This window comes from Peromyscus leucopus, chromosome 12 (genome assembly GCF_004664715.2).
Source record: "Peromyscus leucopus breed LL Stock chromosome 12, UCI_PerLeu_2.1, whole genome shotgun sequence".
In the NCBI taxonomy this organism is placed as follows: Eukaryota; Metazoa; Chordata; class Mammalia; order Rodentia; family Cricetidae; genus Peromyscus; species Peromyscus leucopus.
Window position 1 is genome coordinate 79,697,643 of NC_051073.1, and position 20,334 is coordinate 79,717,976.

Sequence of the window (20,334 nt, forward strand, 5' to 3'; positions counted from 1 at the left end):
GATGGTGTTTCTCACTGGGAGGTCACCAATTAGGCTAGGCTAGCTGGTAGGTGAGCCACGGGTACTAAGTATTTCCTTTTTCCTAGCACCACGATTATAAATGTACGCACCGTTCCTGGCTGTTCAGATGGGCTCTAAGGAACAAACCCAAGTCCTCACACTAGTGTGGCAAGTGCTTTATGGACCAGCTATCTCCCTAAGCAAACAAAATCCTCTGAAGAACAGTTCATTCTGATTTATAAGCAATGACATTGTGATTTGCCAATAGAAAAATTTTTTATAAAAAATGTGAGAAGCAGAGGCAGGCAGATCTCTGCGAGTTCCAGGCTAACCAGGGCTGCATAGTGAGCCCCTGTTGAGAACCTGGGACGGCAAGATGACTCAGCAGAAAAAGGTGCTTGCCTGACAGCTGAGCCCCATCCCCAGGACCCACTTGGTATAATACGGAAGAACACGGACTCCTTCAAGTTGTTCTTAGGCACACAAATCAATACGTGTAATAAAGAGCTGAGCACCCCACCACTACCACCATTCCTGACTTCAGCATCTGGAGGATTTCCTAAAGCTCTTTTAGAGGAGTGATGGGTCTGCGGATCCATCCCCAGAATTCTAGCCCGAGAGGCCGATGCAGTAGCAGGACTGTTTACCTGGAGCCCACCCTGGGCTCTAGCACGAGCCTGTACTGACAGACACCTCTATTCTTTTGGCAGCTGGGTATCACAGTATTTATGTAGCCCAGAGTGGTCTGGAATTTACCATGTAACCCAGGCTAGCCTTGAACTGCTTCAGCCTCCAGAAGACAGTGACTACAGGTGTATATCAATGTCCAGAGAACATTCTTGCCTTTGACATGGTGTTGTGATCATGGGGAAAACAAGCATCTTTGGCAGTAAAGAAATAGAAAAAATGAAAATTTCTAAAAATTAGTTGCAAGAACTGATGTAACACTCTAAAAAGACAGAAGTGTAAGACAGGTACCTGTGCGAATAGCTTCTATACTAGGGCTCAAAACCAGCCTGGGCAACACGGCAAGACCTACTTCAAGAACAAGTTAAGAGTTAGTCTGCTTAGTCCCCATGGAAAATCCAAAGGGTGATTCCACGGGCCCTGGGCACTCCGGCTCTTAAGAAGGTGAGCACCAGTCTGTGGGTACTGCAGGAGGGAAAGCTTCCGCTCCTGGAATGTGACAGAGAGGAGGGGAAGCAGCCTTACATCAGTAAGTCGTGACCTCATGTGGATCTCCAGGGCTGAGTCAGGTGCTTCTTGACAAACATGATGGAGGACCAATACAAGGTGGATATAAGCTACAGGCCACTCCCCTTTGGATGATGATCTCTGAGACTGAAAATATAACCAGTGCTACCTTGAGAAATGGTTTTCTCTCATCAGATCGTTTGCCACCAAGGGCCAATAACCTCCCCACCTTGTAAAATGTATATGCACATCTTTTAATCTCAACCTTCCCCCAATCTGGTAACACCTCCTCCCAGAACTTGGCCTATAGTAGCTGACACCTTCCCTCTCTCCTCTGTACCGGTTCTTTTTTTAAAGTAGTCAATTGCAAAAGACCATGACAGACCCCAGCCAATGGGGGGAAAAGTTACCATCTGTGTTAAATAAAAACAAAGTGAACATCCTGCCCAGCTACGTGCTAGCCTGGACTGGGTTCTAGCCACCCTATATACAAAAAGTGCTGCCTTGCTGAGCGGCTTCAGCTTTGTGTGTGTTCCTTTGTGGGACACTGAGATTATTCTAGGACACTGAAACTTCATTATGCTTGGCACGCTGCTTCATCTCAGCAAGCAAAAGCGGTGAAAAGACTGTTATTGTAAGCTACACACGGTGCACAGTACTGTGAAGCAGGAGAACCCCTCCAAGTGTAAGGCACTTCTGGAAGGGAGGGACACGGAGACACACACACACACACACACACTGAGTGAACTCAGGGTTTCCTAGCTACATAGCAATATCCTGTCTAGAACAAACAAAACAAAACAAAGCCAGAACACTGTTGTTGTGAATTTAATTCTAACCAATGAAAGAAAACCAACTGACGAAACAGAATTCTGAGAATCCCAGCCAGTCACTGAAGGGAACTTGCACAATAGGCTTTGAGGAAGCTAATTCAAACGATTCAGAGAAGAGATATCACCTGAATAGTAGGGGTTAAAAAGAAACCAAAGAGAGGGCTCAGCGGTTAAGAGCATGTGCTGCTCTCCAGAGGACTGAGTTCAGTTCCCATCACTGGGCAGCTCCAACTGCCTGGAATTCCACTTCTAGGGGATCTGACACTCTCTTCTGAGGACACCTGCACACATATGGTTCAAATACACACACTCAAGCATATACACATACACATAAAATAAAATAAATAATTAAACCTTCAAGGGGATGGTGGCAAAGGAATTCAAGAAGAAATTCCAATATAATCATGTATGACCTCTAGTGGGAATAAAGAACAATTTTTATTTTATCTTAAGGATGCTAGTGAGCTCAAAGATCACCAGAATCATACACCTGGAATATCGGTGGATGCCTATAATCCATGGTAGGTAGAGGCAGAAGGATCAAAAATTCCGCGTCTACACCACAGTTATACAATGAATTCAAGGCCAGCTGGGCTACATGAGATCCTGTCTCAAAAATAAATAAAATAGTAAAAAAAAAAAAAAAAAAAAATTAAAAAGTGAGCTGGAGACATAGATCAGTGGTTAAGAGCATTGACTGCTGTTCCAGAGGACCCAGGTTCGATTCTCAGCACCCACATGCACTTTACAACCATCTGTGCCGGGCGTTGGTGGCGCACGCCTTTAATCCCAGCACTCGGAGGCAGAGCCAGACGGATCTCTGTGAGTTCGAGGCCAGCCTGGGCTACCAAGTAAGTTCCAGGAAAGGCGCAAAGCTACACAGAGAAACCCTGTCTCGAAAAAAAAAAAAAAAAAAAACAAAAAACAAAAACAACCATCTGTAACTCCAGTTCCAGATCTGACACCTTCTGGCTTCCTCGGGTACCAGGTACACGTGGTGCACGGACACACATGCAGGCAAAACACAAATACACATAAAACAAGTCAACATTTAAAAAGAACAGGCATCAAAGATAAAAGGTGTTCTCGAGCCAGTAAGGGTGGATTGAAGACTTAAGTACTGGCCAAGCACTTGGCAAGCGAGTAAGAGTTCAAGACTGTTCTGTCACAGAGAACGTACATCAGAAGACAGTGGTGTACTAAGTGCGGTCAGGTCACTTGGTTTGTGTAAACCAGGAAGACGGTAAATCCTACAGGTGAGCTTGAAACCAAACCTGGACCAAATGCCAGAAAAGATTAGCAAACAAAAGACATCAGGCAAGACATTGCACAGAAGACTTTAGTAAGAAGATCTAAACGTTTCTTTCTCAAATCTTTTTTGTGAGGATGGTACCTGGTGTTTGTGTGGCATGCACAAAGCCCTGGGTTTGATTCTTAGTACCATATACACCAGGTGTGCTGGTTAGTTTTTATGTCAACTCGACAAAAGCTAGAGTCATCAGAGAAGGAGCCTCATTTAAGATAATGTCTCCTGTAGGACATTTTTTTTAATTAGTGATTGACTGATACGGGAGGGCCTAGACCACTGTGGTAGTGCTATGCCTAAGCTAGAGGTCTTGGATTCTGTAAGAAAGCAAGCCACGTGGAGCAAGCAGGTAAGCAGCACTCTTCTACGGTTTCTGCATCAGCTCCTGCACCTCCAGGTTCCTCCTACAAGTTCCTGCCCTGACTGCTTTCAACCATCAACAGTGATGTGTAGGTCAAATGACCACCCATCCACGCTGCTTTTCATCATGGTGTTTCATCTTAGCAAGAGAAACCCAACTAAGACAAAGGTCAATGCTGGAGTCCCAGCATGTGGGAAGTGGAAGCAGGAGGATCAGAAGTTCAGAGGCATCCTCAACTGTATAGCAAGTTCAAGGTCACGGAGTTCCTACATTAACAAAACAAAACACACCAATCTTTCGTGAAATGGTTAGCCAGAAACAGGAGAGTAATCAAGGTGCTGGATGCCTAATCAGTTACCAAGGATTCAGAAGACAGCTTTAACAAGATAAAACAAAAAATTCAAGAGGAACAAGTGGAGTCCCTGGAGCTGGGTGTGGTGTGCATCTGCAGTCCTAAAGACTTGGAGGTTAAGACAGAGGATGACTTGAGCTCAGGATTTTCTTCTTTTCTTATTTTATATGCAGTGGTGTTCTGCCTGCATGTATGTCTGTGTGAGGGTGTCAGATCCCTGGAACAGAAGTTACAGACAGTTGTCAGCGGCATGTGGATGCTGAGAATTAAACCCGGGGTCCTCTCGAGAGCAGCCAGTGCTCTTACCTTGAGCCATCTCTCCAGCCCAACCCAGGATTTCAAGACCAGACTGGGCAGCATGGACCATCTCCAAAACAACAAAACAAAAGGCTACATAAGCAAGGAAAGGGGACAGATAAAATGAATGGTTTTGACAGTCAGAATGCAAGAACTGGTTAACTAACAAAACTAACAGCCTAGAACTAACTCACCCTGGAACTGTTCTATAAGTCCTTCAAGGAAAGAAGCCTTTGGTTTGTTCACTGCAGTATCCCAAGTTCCTGTCTGTTACCATCGAAGAGTTAATGTGCTGAAGGAGTGGACATGTTTATAGTATCCACGTCAAGACAATGTACAAGGTCAGAATATCCGGGAGAAGGTTGGACTAAGCGGCAATCTACACAACTCAATCTCTCTTGATTTTTACCAAGTCTGCTCTGATCACTTTAGGTCTTACTTGAAGTTTGTGACATGGATACATGGAACCCATTACAGACTGTTTTCTCCTGACTGATTCCTGCAGAACACCAGGAGTAACAATCGGTTGTGCGTGTTTGAGTGGAGGGGATGTCAGGGATAGATAATCCTGGGTACATTCTTCAGGCATTTTCACCTTTATTTGAGACTAGCTAGCCAGGGAGCTTTCCAAGGACCTTCTGTCTGCCTCTTGTCTTCCATCACTAGGACTACAGGCACAGACTCCACCCCAGCTTCGATGTGGACTCCAGGGTCAGACTCAGGCTTTACCACTGCAAAGCAAGCATTTCACTGTCACCCAACCTGCTTGCTTTTTCTTTTTTTTAATTTTTATTTTTCAAGATACAGTTTCTCTGTGGAGCAGCTGTGGCTGACCTGGAACTCACAGAAATCCACCAGCCTCTGCTTCTGAGTACTGGATTAAAGATGTGTGCACCACACTGCCTGGCTTCAACCCTGTTTCTTTTCTTTTCTTTCTTTTTCCGAGACAGGGTTTCTCTGTGTAGCTTTGCGCTTTCTGGATCTCACTCTGTAGACCAGGCTGGCCTCGAACTCATAAAGTACTGGGATTAAGGCGTGCGCCACCACCGCCCGGCCTCAACCCTGTTTCTTAACCTCTGTCATACAGGAAACTGTGACTGAAGCTCATCTAGATACAAACTCAACACAGAAAACACCATTAATTAATTGTGTGTACACATAAGCATGTGTACCCAAGACAAGTATATTCACAGTGCTAAGAAATTCTCTGCCCACTGTCTCCTACCACCTTCTAAGGTAGGGTCTACTCATGTAAACCCAGGATGATCTTGAACTCTTGATGCTCCTGTCTCCACCTCCAAGCGCTGGGATTGCAGGTTGTACACATCTGGCTCTTCCCTTTCTTTGTAGTAATAAACGCATACTAGATATGAGTGAGTTCTTAGAAGGAAATAAAGCATTTTCTGTGCAATTAAAAAAAAAAAAATCACAGGAGACAATCCCTAAAACCAGTTCTGGAGAACTGGTTGTTTCACCTTCAAATTAAAGCAATGCCAAGAAAAATGTCAATCTCATTAGGTCTTTTACAATATGTGAAACCTGCTCCCTGCTTTAGAAATTGCCCTCTGGCCTTACCAACCTGCTCTCTATGTTTCATCTACTGGCAGCTGCTCAGTCGTGTTTCAAGGCCCTCCTCCGCCTTCCTGGTTTAAGCAGCTAGCTGTATTCATCCTTCAATCCAAGGGCTAACCTTACCTCCTCCAGGAAGCCTTTCCAGACCAACCTATACCTATACCTTCTTCCCTAGTCCCCCCTTCCTTCACCAAGGTAAGCTCCTTGGTGCATGCATCACCCCCTGGTTGGTTATATAAATGGACAGGTGATGGAAAATTTCAACTCTTCCATGCATGCTGCTTAGAGGACTTTAAGTAACTTGCCCACAACTATACCATAAAAACCAGGATGTAAAACAGGCCACACTATTTCCCCATCTTGCTTCTCAGCTAAGGAACTTTGACAAGTATTCTGTAACAACAGCACTCTTGCTCCAACTATTATCTTCTGCTTAGAGATCTTTAGAGGGCTCAGCAGAATGCTTACATCATGTCAAGCTGCTCACAACTGCCTGAAAACTCAGTGCCAGGGGATCTGACACCCTCTTTGGCCTTTGGGCATACTACACTCATATACGCAAACCCACATACAAGACCTTTAGGAAAGGGCAGTGCAGCTCAGTCTGAGAACTCTGCTGTGGCATATGATGGGCTTCATAGGCAGCCCTCTGTGGCTCCACTCAGGAAATAAATAGAGAGCTCTGCTGCTTTCTTCCCTTTCCTCTTTCTTCCACACCGGAGATTGAGACTACCATCAATGACATCCATCCTTTTTTTCTTTTTTTAAACTTTTTGGGACAAGGTCTTCACTGCCCAGGATGGCTTTAACCTTTTTATCATCCTGCTTCAGCCCCTCAAGTAGCTGGGATTACAGGCCCGCATCAACAGAGCTGGCTAGCTCTGCTGTCAGAGTGAGGACCACATCTACATTTCTCTTACACATGCCACAAATCAAAGCACTACTTGAGAAGAGGAAAATAGCTAACATTTTTTAAACTGCAGGGAATCTTTCAAAAGTCAACTTCTTTATTTAACTTTGTAGTGCTGGAAAATCAAACTGAGGGCTGATCTACATTCCACACTCATCAAATATTATTTTTACGGGAAAAACAAAACAACACAAACTTGTGAAATAATTCAGGGAATACTGCTCACCACCGCCATCACTCTTCTCCGTGACACTACCTACGGGCACAAGGAGTTCCAACAGGGTACATTTTGCCCTACTTTTCTCAGTGTTCCTCAACTTAATTTTAACACTTTCACTAATAACCTAGTTGCAACAGTCCCAAGAGAACTGGTTTTTAACAAGATCAGACAGGCATTACTATCTGAAGAGTTTTAGACTACAGCACAAGCGGAGGAACACAGTTTGATAGGAAACATCCTCAGTGGAGCAGTAAAGGACTTCTAGGGTTCTTGCTAACAGAGTCTTGCCGGAAGCGCCAACTGAAGCCTGTAATGATGAAGGTTTGATGACAGTTGGGTTCAGCATCGTGAGAAATGGGGTTTGAGAGGCTAGGGGAGCTGTGTAGCACCAAGTATGTGTGTCATCTTAAAATACACATCAATGGTCTGGCTCTCTGACTCCCAAAGCTCTAGGCCATCCTTCTACAACACCACGAACGAACCCTACTCTGCACATGCCAAGGAATGCACCCATACAGCAGACATCATCTACAACAGTCTCTAAAGGATGCTGAGGCAGGAAGACAGTCAGAGTTCAAGGCTGCCTGGATGCACAGTGAAATCCTGTCTAGAACGCGCGCGCGCGCGCGTGCGCGCGACACACACACACACAGAAAACCAGAATCAGAGTTCAATAAAAGAGTGCCTGAAAGCTTTCACCCTATGTATCCTGAGTCCTACATCTGAGATGACAACTACCTCAACAGGCTGAAACCACAAGGCAAACAGGATGGTATTTCGTTTTGTTTTGTTTCTTAGTCAGGGTCTCCTAGTGTTTTTGCTTGGTTCCTAATCCTGCCTCTACCTCTCTAGTACTGGGATTGTAAGTATGTGCTACCACACCCGAACCAAGTTGGAAGGTATTAAGAGCCCAAAGCATCCAAGGGTGAGGTGTGAAAGTCAAGAGGGGTAGATGGAGGATGGAGAGATGGTGCTCTTCTAGAGGACTGGGGTTGAGTTCTTAGCACCTACATGGTGGCTCACAATCACCTATAATCTAATTCCAGGGGATCCAACACCTTCTTCTGGCTTCTGAGGGCACTTACATGGTGCACAGACATATGTAAAGGAGACATATAGGCAAAATACCATACACATAAAACACTAAAATAATATAAAAATAGAGCCAGGTATGGTAGCACACGTCTTTAATCTCAGCACTTGGGCAGCAAAGGCAGGGGGGATATCTTTGAGTTCAGTCTGGTCTATGTAACAAGTTCTAGACAGGCAGAGCTACATAATGAGATCCCATCTCTAATAAGTAAGAGGTGTGTGTGTGTGTGTGTGTGTGTGTGTGTGAGAGAGAGGAGAGAGAGAACAGAGAGAGGACAGAGCAGAGAGACAGAAGAGACAGAAAAAAGGGGAGAGGGAGGGAGAGAGCACACTTGTTTCATGGTAGTAGAAGTCTGATCAGCTAGACTTCAAACCCCCCATTCCTCCTGCCTCCGCCTCTTGAGTGAGTGCTGGGATTATAGGCAAGGGCCACTTTGCCTGGCCCTTACTCTGGTTTCTTTCCAACTGGATCCCTCCTCAATCCTGGTCCCTGATGTAAGCTGCAGGTACTCACTCTTCCTTCCAGCCAAAAGAAGAGATACATAAGTCACTGACCCTGAAACACATTTTCAAGTGTAACTCACTTAGATATTATTCCTGGTCCAAAGACAACTGGATAATTAGTAGAAAGTTACATATAAATGAATTATAGTTAATATGGGTGTGTATATGCAGATGCCTGAAGAAGCCAGAGACACTGGATCCCCGTGAAGCTAGAATTACAAACCACTGTGAGCTGCCCAATGTGGATGCTAAGAACTTAATTCCAGTACCCTACAAGGCCAATATGTGCTTTTAAGTGCTGAACAATCTCTCTAACCCTATAGCTAATTTTTATTTGTATTCACAATATATGTGCTCTCTATATGCAGATATAGGAGAAACAAGGACTGAAGCTACCCAGGCAGTGGTGGTGCACGTCTTTAATCCAGCACTTGGGAGGCAGAGACAGGTATTAATTAGATCTCAGTGAGTTCAAGATCAGCCTGGTCTCCCACAGCCAGTTCCAGGACAGTCAGGGCTACAAAAGAAAAAAACCCCCTTGAAAAACAACAGGGGGTTGGAAGAGGAAGAGGGGGGAATCTGTGGCTGGTATGTAAAGTGAATAGAAAATTTCTTAAGGAAAAAAAGAAAAGAGAAAAACAACAACAAAAGAACTGAAGGGCAGCCTCAACTCTAGGCACTGTGGGTTCCATCCTGTTTTCAAAGCAGTCAGTTCTATTCCTTTACTTCATTTTCCTGTAGGACACCTGGGCTTTCTCTCAACATCTCTTATTCCCACCTCTGGGTAAATACACAAAAATAGTCAACGACCTTCATGTTAGTTTTTCTAACACATGCAATGTGATGACACTAAACAAGGACACAACTATAATCCCAGTGATACTTACACAGCACTCTGTGGTTTGCAAAGCATTTTCACAAATACCGTTACTGGGTTCAAAACAGTGTACTGAGGATGGTATAACAGAGTTATTTGCATTTTACAAATAAGGACAGAGCTGAAAGAGTAGAGGTTTGTGGTACACAATTCCACATTATCAAATACTATTCAGAAATTACCTCACTGTATGTACTTTACATCTTAGTAAAAAAAAAATTAACCAAAATATATTCTAAAACCTACTTTATTTTTCAGATCTGTCTGTTACTCATTCTTCTCTTAGCCTAGGCCCACCGTGGGATTAGTGTTCAGAGGTAGGAGTGCTGGCCAATGTTTGAGGATAGCCTGGTCTACATAACTGCAGGCTACCCAAGGCTAGGACAGTAGCTCAGCTGGTAAAGTACTTACTTGTCTTGCAAGCATGAGGATCTGAGTTTGATGTCCAGAACCCACATAAAAAAGCTGGGTATGGTGATGATGCACTGAATTCTAGCACAGAGGAGGCAGAAAACAGGTAAATTCCAGGACCCACTGGCCAGCCAGTCTAGCCTAATTGGGGGGTTCCAGCCAGTGAAAGACTTTTTCTCAAAAACTAAGATGGCCGAGAACAGCACACGAAGCTGTCTTCACACCTGTGTACACACATACATGTACACCCTTACACTTATGTGCAAAGGCAAAAGACCCCTAAGCCCATCTATTTTTTCCTAAGAGTGGTAGCACGCTTGTAATCCAGCACTTGGAAAGCAGAGCTAGGAGGATCTGGGGTACTGCTTCGCCTCAGCTATGTAAGACTATCTTAAAACAGAACAAGCGGGCGTGGTAGTGCATGCCTTTAATGCCAGCACTTAAACAAGCAAAAAAGAAATACTAAGCAATACATGTTTGCCCAAGAACTGTCCCTCGAAATTCTATTTCTAAATCAGACAGTGGTGATGCACACCTTTTAATCCCAGCACTCGGGAGGCAGAGCCAGGCAGATCTCCTGAGTCTGAGGTCAGCCTGGGCTACAGAACAAGTTCCAGGACCACCAGGACTACACAGAGAAATCCTGTCCCCAAAAACCAAAATGACAGTGACAGTTCAAGTTCTATTTCATACATCTACAGAATCTGTAACAAGCAAGGGCCAATATATTTTAAACTCATTTCTCTACCTAGCTAAATTTTAAGACATTTTATTTGTATTGCTCCTTAATTACAATGTTGGAGATATGGATTTATACAAGTATTACTGTACCTCTGAATGCTAATTTTGCTCATAGGTAATGGGTCTTTCTAATTATCATTTTCCCTGCTGGAAAGAAAACCAACTACCTATGAGGCTTTGGGAGCAGAAAGGAGAACAAGCAGGCTGGGTACCTGGACTGAAATGACGACTAGGCAAGGACAAGACATTAATAGTTGCATCCTCTGAACCCCCGTCTAATTCCCAAGAACACAAGTCACTTTAAATGGATAGCTAACTTCAAATTAAAAATGAAACCCATGCTCTGCAAAGGCCAGTCTTGATAAGGTTTACCTCCAGTGCCAAGGCGGTCTTGTCATAAGCACACGGTACTCTCTTCTGGATTGCTTTTGCAAAGACAGGTCCATTCTGTGTGGATGGCAAAGGGTTGATGGCTGCCCCAGGAGTACTGGCAACTGTAGGTAGAGGAGTTGTGGTCTGAGGTTGAGCGTACGCGTGAGCAGGTTCTGGGATGCCATAACTGTTAGAATTCCTATTTCCATGCTTTCCATGTGGTGAGGACCTCACAAGCTTTTCAACGTAAGGGACAGGAATCATTCCAACCCGGCCATCCTTGTTCCGAGCACTCCACCACTGTTCTTCAGGCTTTTCTATTATCACTAGAATCTCACCCTTCTTAAAGGGTAGGTCTTCAGCATCATTCCCAGGAAAGTCATAGAGAGTCCGTACATACTCCACATTTTCTTCTGCTGCAGACAAGTTGGGTGCTGAGACAGAACCCATGGGTGGACTTGGATACCTTAAGAGAGAAACAGAATTATTTCTGAAGAAGAGTCTTATCTTATTCTATACTGGACAGACGTCCTCACTCTATCACCCCTTCTCTACCCCCCTTCACTGTACTCTCAGTAATTAAGCATGTTTGTCACTGCACACTCTGGCTGTACTTTCTAAACCTTAAATAGACTCTGTGTCATGTGTGCACAAGGTCACATGCACCATCACCACAATGGGTTTCGAGAAGGTTGTGTTTCCAGATAACTGATCTGAATTCATCACAACCATCACAGACACATTCTCTCACACTCTCCATCTGTGAACACCACGGCCACTTAGCTGGCTCGGCAGTATGTTTACTGTGCACACCTTATGACCCGAACTTGAGCTCCCAATCAATGTGAATGCTGGAGAGAACCAACTCCACACAGTTATCCTCTGACCACATACATGTCTGTACCTCCTCCCCAGCTTGATAAAACTAAAAAACAAACAAAACAAAACACAGAAAAAGAAGTCAAGTGTGTAGTAAGATGGGATGTGTGTGTGACTGACTGTGGTGCACACGCCTTTAACCCATCCCCAGGAAGGCAGAGGCAGACAGATCTCTAAGTTCCGGGCCAGTGTGACCTATAGAGCAAGTTCCAGGTCATCCACCAGAGCTGAAATGAGTCCTGGCTCAGAAAGAAAAGGACTGAGAGGGAGGGAAGGGCAGTACTCGCCTACTGTAAACAAGGCCTGGGTCTGAGCTGTCTCTAACAAACGAAACAAAATCCAAAACATTCTCTTTTAGTCCAAGTTTTAAAATTCAAGTTGAACTACTTTCCAAACAGTCCTCCACAGTTCTTTTGTTTTTACTGTTTTAAGGAAGTTTCACCGGAAGAACAAAACAAAGAACAACAATAAAAAGAAAGAAAGAAAGACGGGGTGGAGAGATGGTCATTGAAGTGATTATGACACAAATAACTGAGTTTCAAACCTCTAAGTGCCTAAGTGAAAGGTCACGCATGGCCTGAAGTACCTGTAGGGTCGGCCGGCACAGGGGAAGCCAAGGCGGGGAAGTTCTGTGCCAGCCAGCAGGCTTGGTAAGAGACCCTGTCTCAAAAAGGAAGGTAGAGGGCCAGGGAAGTTACTCAGTGGGGAAAGGTGTTGGCTGTACAAGCTTGCGCTCTGAGTTTGATCCGCGAGAGTCTCGTGAAAAGCTGGATGTGGTGGCACCTGTAACCCCAGCACTCCTAGAATGAGATGAGAGCCAAGGCAAGAGTCACCTAGAAGCTTTAGGGCTAACTAGTCTGGAACACTCTCTGAAACAGCAAAAACGAGAGAGACCCTGACTGAAATCCTGACCCTTTGACTTCACATGTGTGCTGTGGCAATTGTGCCCCAAACCCTGCAAAATAAGTAAGTTAAAACAAAAGGTGGAAAGTGATTTTTTTAAAACATTTCATCATTTGCATGGGTGTTTTGTCTGCATGTATGTCTGTATATACCATTGTGTGCTGTGTCACAGAAGCCAGATGTCAGATTCCCCAAGACTGGAGTTACAGACTGTTTTGAGACACTATGTGGGTGCTGAGACTCAAATCTGGGTCCTCTTAACTGCTGAGACACTGTAGTGATTTAAATGAGAATGGCCCCTATAGGCTCATGTGTTTGAATAGTTCAGTTGGTGGAACCTTTTGGAAGGATCAGGAGGTGTGGCCTTGCTAGAAAAGATTCGAAAAGGCCGATGCCCTTCCAGTCATCCATCTCTCCCTCCCCCCCTCCCCCTGGCTTGTGCCTGTGATTCAGAATATAAGCTGCTGCCATGCTCCCCCACAATGGTCATGGACTGGAGTCCTGTGAGACCACGAGCCCCAATATACATTTTCTTCTCTAAGTCCCCTTTGCCAAGGTGTCTTATCACTGCATAGAAAATTAACTAAGACAGCCATCTCTTCAGCCCTGAAGAGCAATTTCTGAGGAACACACTCACTGTCAACCTTTGGCCCTCACATGTAAGCATACACATGTACTTACACACATTCACATGTACACATATGAATACATACCCAAGCAAAGGGCTTACATGCTTGCCAATGTTTTTTTTTTTTTTTTTTTTTTTCTTGTGACAGGGTTTCTCTGTGTAGTTTTTTTTTTTTTTTTTTTTTGTAAAGATTTATTTATTTATCATGTATACAGTGTTCTGTCTGCACATACACCTGTGGCCAGAAGAGGGCACCAGCTCTTATTATGGATGGTTGTGAACCACCATGTGGTTGCTGGAATTGAACTCAGGACCTCTGGAAGAACAGCCAGTGCTCTTAACCGCTGAGCTATCTCTCCAGCCCCCTCTCTGTGTAGTTTTGGTGCCTGTCCTGGATCTCACTCTGTAGACCAGGTTGGTCTCGAACTCACAGAGATCCGCCTGCCTCTGCCTCCCAAGTGCTGGGATTAAAGGCGTGTGCCACCATCACTCAGCGCTTGCCAAATTTTTAAAGGATCCCAAATTCTATCTTTAACAAGAATTATCACCTAACCATTAAAATAAAAGTTGTACTGCAAAATTCACAACCATCAGCCCCACTACACTGGGTTTACATAGTCAACATGTATTTGCTGTGGAGAATGCACGTCCAGAGTCCCAGCTGGGAGTGTAGTTCAGTCACATGGTAGCACAAAGCCCTGGGTTCTCTCCCCAGCACCAGTTAAGGAAAACAAACAGGTTTGAGAAACATAATATCTGCTCTTCAGTAACAGCTTATGAAAAACTAGTACGGAAGTCTCTCTTCACCCAGGAAATATTCCGAAAATATGCCAATGTGCCAAATCTGGGGAGAAACCGCTTACCACTACCTTTCCCAATTTTTCCTGAAGCACAGAATCTACCAGATTGAAAAGAATCTCAGTTTTAATCAGGGTCCACACCTCCTTAGGAGATGGCTTCAGCAGCAAGACCATCACCGTGCCCATTCTAGCACTGTCCTGAGGGATATGGGTTTACTGGTTTAATCATTCATGTATTATTCTAATTTATTTTATCTTCACTTATCTAATGCTCATTTTCTTTCTTTCCTCTGATTAGTGACCTAAGTAACATTCCCTATAGCTACCCTGACATGTTTTTATGTTGTTTATTTTAGTGTGTATTTTGGGGTGCTCACTCATTCCTGGAAGTGCACACGGAGGTCAAAGGACAACGTGCAGGAGTCAGTCTCCCCTTTCTACCAGTAGATTCCAGAGGTTAAACTCCGCTTGTCAGGTTTGATGACAAGCAACTTTACCCACTGAGACATCTTGCTGGCCTTTGAAACTTTTTGTTTTGTTTTTGAGAGAGTCTCTCTATGTAGCACTATCGGGAACTCACTCTGTAGACCAGGCTGGCCTCAAACTCACAGAGATCCACCTGCTTCTGCCTTACCAGTGCTGGGATTAAAGGTGTGCTACCATGCCCAGATAGTTTATGGCTTTCTTCAAGTCCTGTATATACCTACCTATGAGAATTTCTATACTTAATGTCAGCAAGGGTGTTTCTGCATGCTTCATGATTACCTTTTCTGGCAGGATATTTTATTCTGTAAGGCTACTCAATGAAGCAACCCTGGATATTAGTTTTTTTTCTAATTTTCCCCAGATCCTCTGCAAGAGCAACATGTACTCTACGCTGTTGAGCTGTCTCTCTGGCTCCAAGCTTCCTCAATGTTGTGGGCCCCTTTGAGTATAGTTTTGGTTTCTTTTCTCTTTTTCTTGGTGCTGGGATCTGAACCTGTGATTTTTAGAGTGCTATACACACACTCTTCCATTAGGTATATTTTCTCAACATTAGACTTTCTATAAATGCCCAAAGGTAAAGAACTGAACTTGTTTTGTTTTCTGTGTAACAGCCCTGGCTGTCCTGGAACTCTTTTGTAGACCAAGCTGGTCTTGAACTCAGAGTCTGCCTCACCCTGCCTCCCAAGCGCTGGGATTAAAGGTGTGAGCCACCACCACCTGGCCAGAACTGAACTTTTTTATGGTTCTTGGTACAGGCTACTACATTGTTTTTCAAAAGGCATCTTACATAATTGGCAAAAATAACTTTCTAATACAAATAACTACTTAAATTTAAAAACAAAACGAAAAAAAACACCCCTTGTTTCTTACTAATCAAGAGCAAATGGCTTAATATCAATCCACCTAAAAAAGGACAATGGGAGCAGTAAGCATAAGAAAAAGTTAATATTTACTCATGGAAAAGTTTAGCAAAGTCTTTTGTTTATTTTTAAAGGTTTACCCTCATGGTTAATTATGTATATGTGTATGGGCATGTGCACATGAACCGTAAGTATCTGGGGAGGCTGGAAGAGGACATCAGATACCCTGGGGCTTAAGTTAGAAGTGAGCTGCCTCGAGTGTCCTGGAACCAAACCTGGGACTTCTGAAGGAACAGCAGGGCGCTTTTAACTGAGGGACCACTGCTGAAGCCTCAAGCTTTTTGGTTTTTAAAGACTTGTTTTATTTTATGTGTATGAGTATTTCGCCTGCATGTCTGTCTGTGCACTTGCATACCTAGCACTTCAGAGGCCAGAAAGAGTCAGAGCCCCTGGAATTCAAGTTATGGATGATTATGAGCCACCATGTGGGTGTTGGGAATTGAACCCAGACCCTCTGTAAGAGTAACAAGTACTCTAAAAAGCTGAGCCATCTCCCTAGCCCCAAAAACTTTCTTTTTAAAGATGGTCTCACTATGTGTAGCCCAGGTTGGCCTTTAGCTTACCGCTCTCCTGCTTCCAGTTCCCAAATGCTGGAACTGCAGGCATATACCACCAAGCTTGTGGTTTGTAGTCTTGGTGACAGACTTAATAACGACAACAATCCAGAGGCACAGATTCTGACACCTACATTAAGAGCGATATACACAACAGGGTATAGATTTCCATCCAGAAAAATCTATGTAAGTCCTCACTCACTGCCTCTGAGATAATTAGCTTCAGAACAAACTGTATCTTTTAGGTAAAGAATTTATGTCAATGCATTTGAGACATCCACAACAACTCCTGATAGGCAAACTCTCTTGTGTGGCATGCACATACACCTTAAAAGCATATCCCTGTTCCTATTTCAAAGAACCGCAGAGATTCTATTCCAAGGTTGGTGTTGTACCATACGGATTTTACTTTACAGCATAGTAAGTCCTCTTTCAGGTCTCATCCAAGGGTGTTTGCTAGCCAAGGCTAACACAGAGAGAGAGAGCCCGTCTCAAAATAAAGGAACAAATAAACAACATCACTCCAAACAGTTAAACACCACAGATCAGGAGGGCACCATTACACCTTCACTGTGGACCCAAAAACAATAAATCCATGTACCAGATAGCCACTAACCCTAGGATGTATTAAGCATTTATGAGACCAAAAAATATGAACAAACAACCTTTTGTTTTTGAAGATCCTAATTTAGAGACAGAGCCGGAATAACTTAGCACAAAGCATAATTATTGTGTGTCGGGGCAGGGTTGATAGAACTCAGGAGCATTCTACAGAAAGGGTGAACAGTCTTTTCAATGGGACACGTCCCCACAGGCTCATGTGCTTGGGACCTGGGTTGCCAGCAGCACATCCTCCAGTTTGACAGCCTGGTCCACATCCTGTCTACTCCCTGCACAAGCCCCTGGTACCCGCTTCCCCGGCCCGTGGTGACTGAGTCTCCTCCCTAAGCTGTTCCTTGTCAGGTATCTAGTCACAGCAATGGAAAAGCAATGTACACAGATGTGATGCCAAAAAAGACAACCAACCAACAGCACCAGCCCTTCCAAGACTGTGCTTGAGATGGGCTTAGTAGACCACCCCCCCCGCCCCGCCAAGACAGCATTGGCTCCAAAGAACAGAAGCTCTGCTGCAGGACTCCAGAGAGAGCAAAACTTCTTGTGAAGTATCCGACAATACAGACTTTGGGGTCTGCAGGCTACAAATGGTTTTTATGTTTTTATGCGAGGCATTGTGGCACTCATTAGTCTTAAAATTATTGCTTTTTATCTTATTTGTATGTATGTATCTTATTATGTATGGTGTATACATGTGAGTATGTGGGTAAGCACCCATGTGTACACATGAAAAGCCAGAGCAACCAATTAGATATACATTAGATATCTCACCTTGAGACAGGGTCTCTCGGTGAACTAGAGCTACCATTTTTTGGCTAGGATAGCAGGATAGATAGCAAGCTTTCAAGGACCCACCTGTCCTCTGCACACCAAATGCTGGGGTTACAGGCACATATAGCCATGCCCCCCTTCTGAGAAGGTCTTACTATTTTCTTATGAAGTTTTTGGCTGCCGTGGAACTTGTTATGTGGACCAGCCTCCGCTTCCCAAGTACTGGGATTAATGGTGTGCATGGCCCCCAGATTTTTATGAGTTCTAGGGATTTGAATGAAAGTCCTATGTTTCAGAGCAAGTGCTCTAGTGAACTCCTCGTATTTGCATTGATTACTTTCTGTTGTGGATAAAACACCATGATCAAGAACAGTTTACAGGTGCTAGAAAGATGGCTCACACCAAGAGAAGCTGGTCTCTCAGACTTGACTCCAGTTCCCAGCTCTCAAATGGCAGCTCACAACTGTCTACAAGTCCAGTTCCAAGGGATCCATCCCCTCTGCTGGCCTCCAGGAGTACTAGGCATACATATAATGCACATACATACAGGTAAAACTTTCATACACATAAAACACATGCTCCTTTCGGTCAGTGAGATGTAAGTGGGTAAGTGGGTAAAAGTACTTGTGTCCAACCCTGATCACTGGAATTTGATCCCATGGTGAAAAGAATGAATTCCCTCTAACTGTCCTCTGACCTCCGCACACACCAGGACACACTCACACAGACATATCACATGGACACTAACAGATTCTTGGGCTGGAGAAATGAGTCAGCTTAAACGCATTTGCTGCTTTTGCAAAGGGTCCAGGTTTGATAGCAGGCACCCACACAGAGGCTAAAAACCACCTGAAAACTCCAGTCCCCATGTGCTTAGGAGTTCTGTTGCTGTGATACACTATGACCAGAGCAACGTGGGGAGGAAAGGGTTTGTTGCAGTTTGCAGTCCACAGCACACACCCATAGTATGGGCATAATTAAAAACAATAAAAGATTCATTTATTTTTACTTGATGTGGATGTGTGTTTTGCCTGCATACATGTCCATGTACCACATGCATGTAGCGTCTGCAGAGGCCAGAAGGGTTCAGATGCCCTGGAACTGGAATTACAGATGGGTCTGAGTTTAGAGCACTGGCTGCTCTTTAGATTCCCAGCGCCACATGGTGGCTCCTAACTGTCTGTAACTCCAGTTCTAGGGATTTCACATCCTCTGCTGGCTGCCACAGGCACTCATCAACATGGTGCACTGGTAAATGCAGAAAATACCCATACACATAAATCATTTTTAAATTAATAAATAATATTTCTTGAAAGGAGTTTTGGCTGGCACGATGGTACGTGTCATTAATCCCTGCACTTCAGAGAAAGAGGCAGACAGACCAGTGATTTGAGCCCAGGCGGGCTACATATGAGCCCTGCCTCAAACAAAACAAAAATACTAAGTTTTAAAAGGAGCTGAACATATACCATGCATGTGAGGACAATGCTGCTCCAAGAGACATTGAGTTATTAAATGAGAATCTCAGTGCCAGAGCTGATTCCTTGTGAGTTATGGTCTAGGAGGCCTAGGAGGCACCCCCAAGACATAGGCTATTCATTGTTCACCACTACCTTCCACAGCTAGATGGTAAACCCTATTGCTGAAGGTACCTTTTCATTGTAGTAAATAGAAAAATCAAGCTGAAACTGATCTGCAAATTCCTCCTGGATGCTACAGTGGTGAACTCTGTAAGCTACAATACCTACGTTCTAGGTAGAATGTGCCACTGGTGAAACTGTGGCATGAAGGAAGAGGGTCACAGAAGAGAAAAGAGCCGGACATGGGGAGGCTGTGAAGTGCTGGTTCTGATGCACTCGGGAACTCACCGGCTGTGCTCACCCGCACACATCAGCTCAACACAGTCAGTGAGTGTGCCACTGCAGCACGACTGCACTCCATCATGTCACAACACAAACATGAGAGGACTGGGGGGGGCATCTCTGGGGATGGGGAGGGTTGGGGTGGACATGATCAAGATTCATTGTTTACATGGATTAAATTGTTGAAAAATACTAAATTGATCCATATCAATAAACTCGGCCTGGTCCAGCTTTACGTTCCTTCCATCATTATCCTACCCCTAAGATCCATTCCTGCACCTTCCCCAGACTTCTGCTTGAATGAATTAGCAAACTCATTAAGCTGTTAGTAGTATAGCATACTACTCAGGACTGCACTTTATCCCTCCCCTTGAGGAGCCTGCTTAGCCTTTATTCTGGTTGAGGTCTAGAGGCAACTGTAGGTGGGCCCTGAGGGACATCAGTGTTGCCTTGCCTTGTCTGGCATTTCCTTCAGAGAAAGTCACTGCTGGTTTAGCAGACATTGAAGGATTAATTTCCTCAGTCAAAGCTGGAAAAGGCAATATTTCAGGGGTTGGGGGTGGAGTATATCTGCTGGGGTGGAGAGACTTCTTCCTCGGGTGAGATAACCTTGAGAGTCTGAGGGTTCAAGTTCTCAGTTCAATAGGGTCTCCTATACATCTCCATTCCAAGATACAGGGTCCCTCTTTTCTAGTTCAATGCCCTTACTTTAACTTCCAGCACCTTCTGAGGCTGGGACTTTAATTTAGTTGTAATTATGCCAACCTTATCATGAGGGTTCAGTGTGATGATTTTCCATAGAGTATCTTGAGCTCTGTGGCTGCTGGTGAGAAGTTCTCTTCCAGGGCACGCTTAGAAACTTCAACATTCCAGT

The 20,334-nt window shown here is 44.3% G+C and overlaps 1 protein-coding gene across 1 annotated transcript in view; it reads right to left on the reverse strand.

The window, feature by feature from the left end:
- Positions 1–20,334, reverse strand: part of Crkl (CRK like proto-oncogene, adaptor protein) — a 33,972-nt gene that overhangs the window by 4,974 nt on the left and 8,664 nt on the right. The window contains exon 2 of the mRNA XM_028856688.2: positions 11,043–11,508. Within this exon, the coding sequence (XP_028712521.1) occupies positions 11,043–11,508 (466 nt within the window). The remainder of the gene's footprint in view (positions 1–11,042; positions 11,509–20,334) is intronic.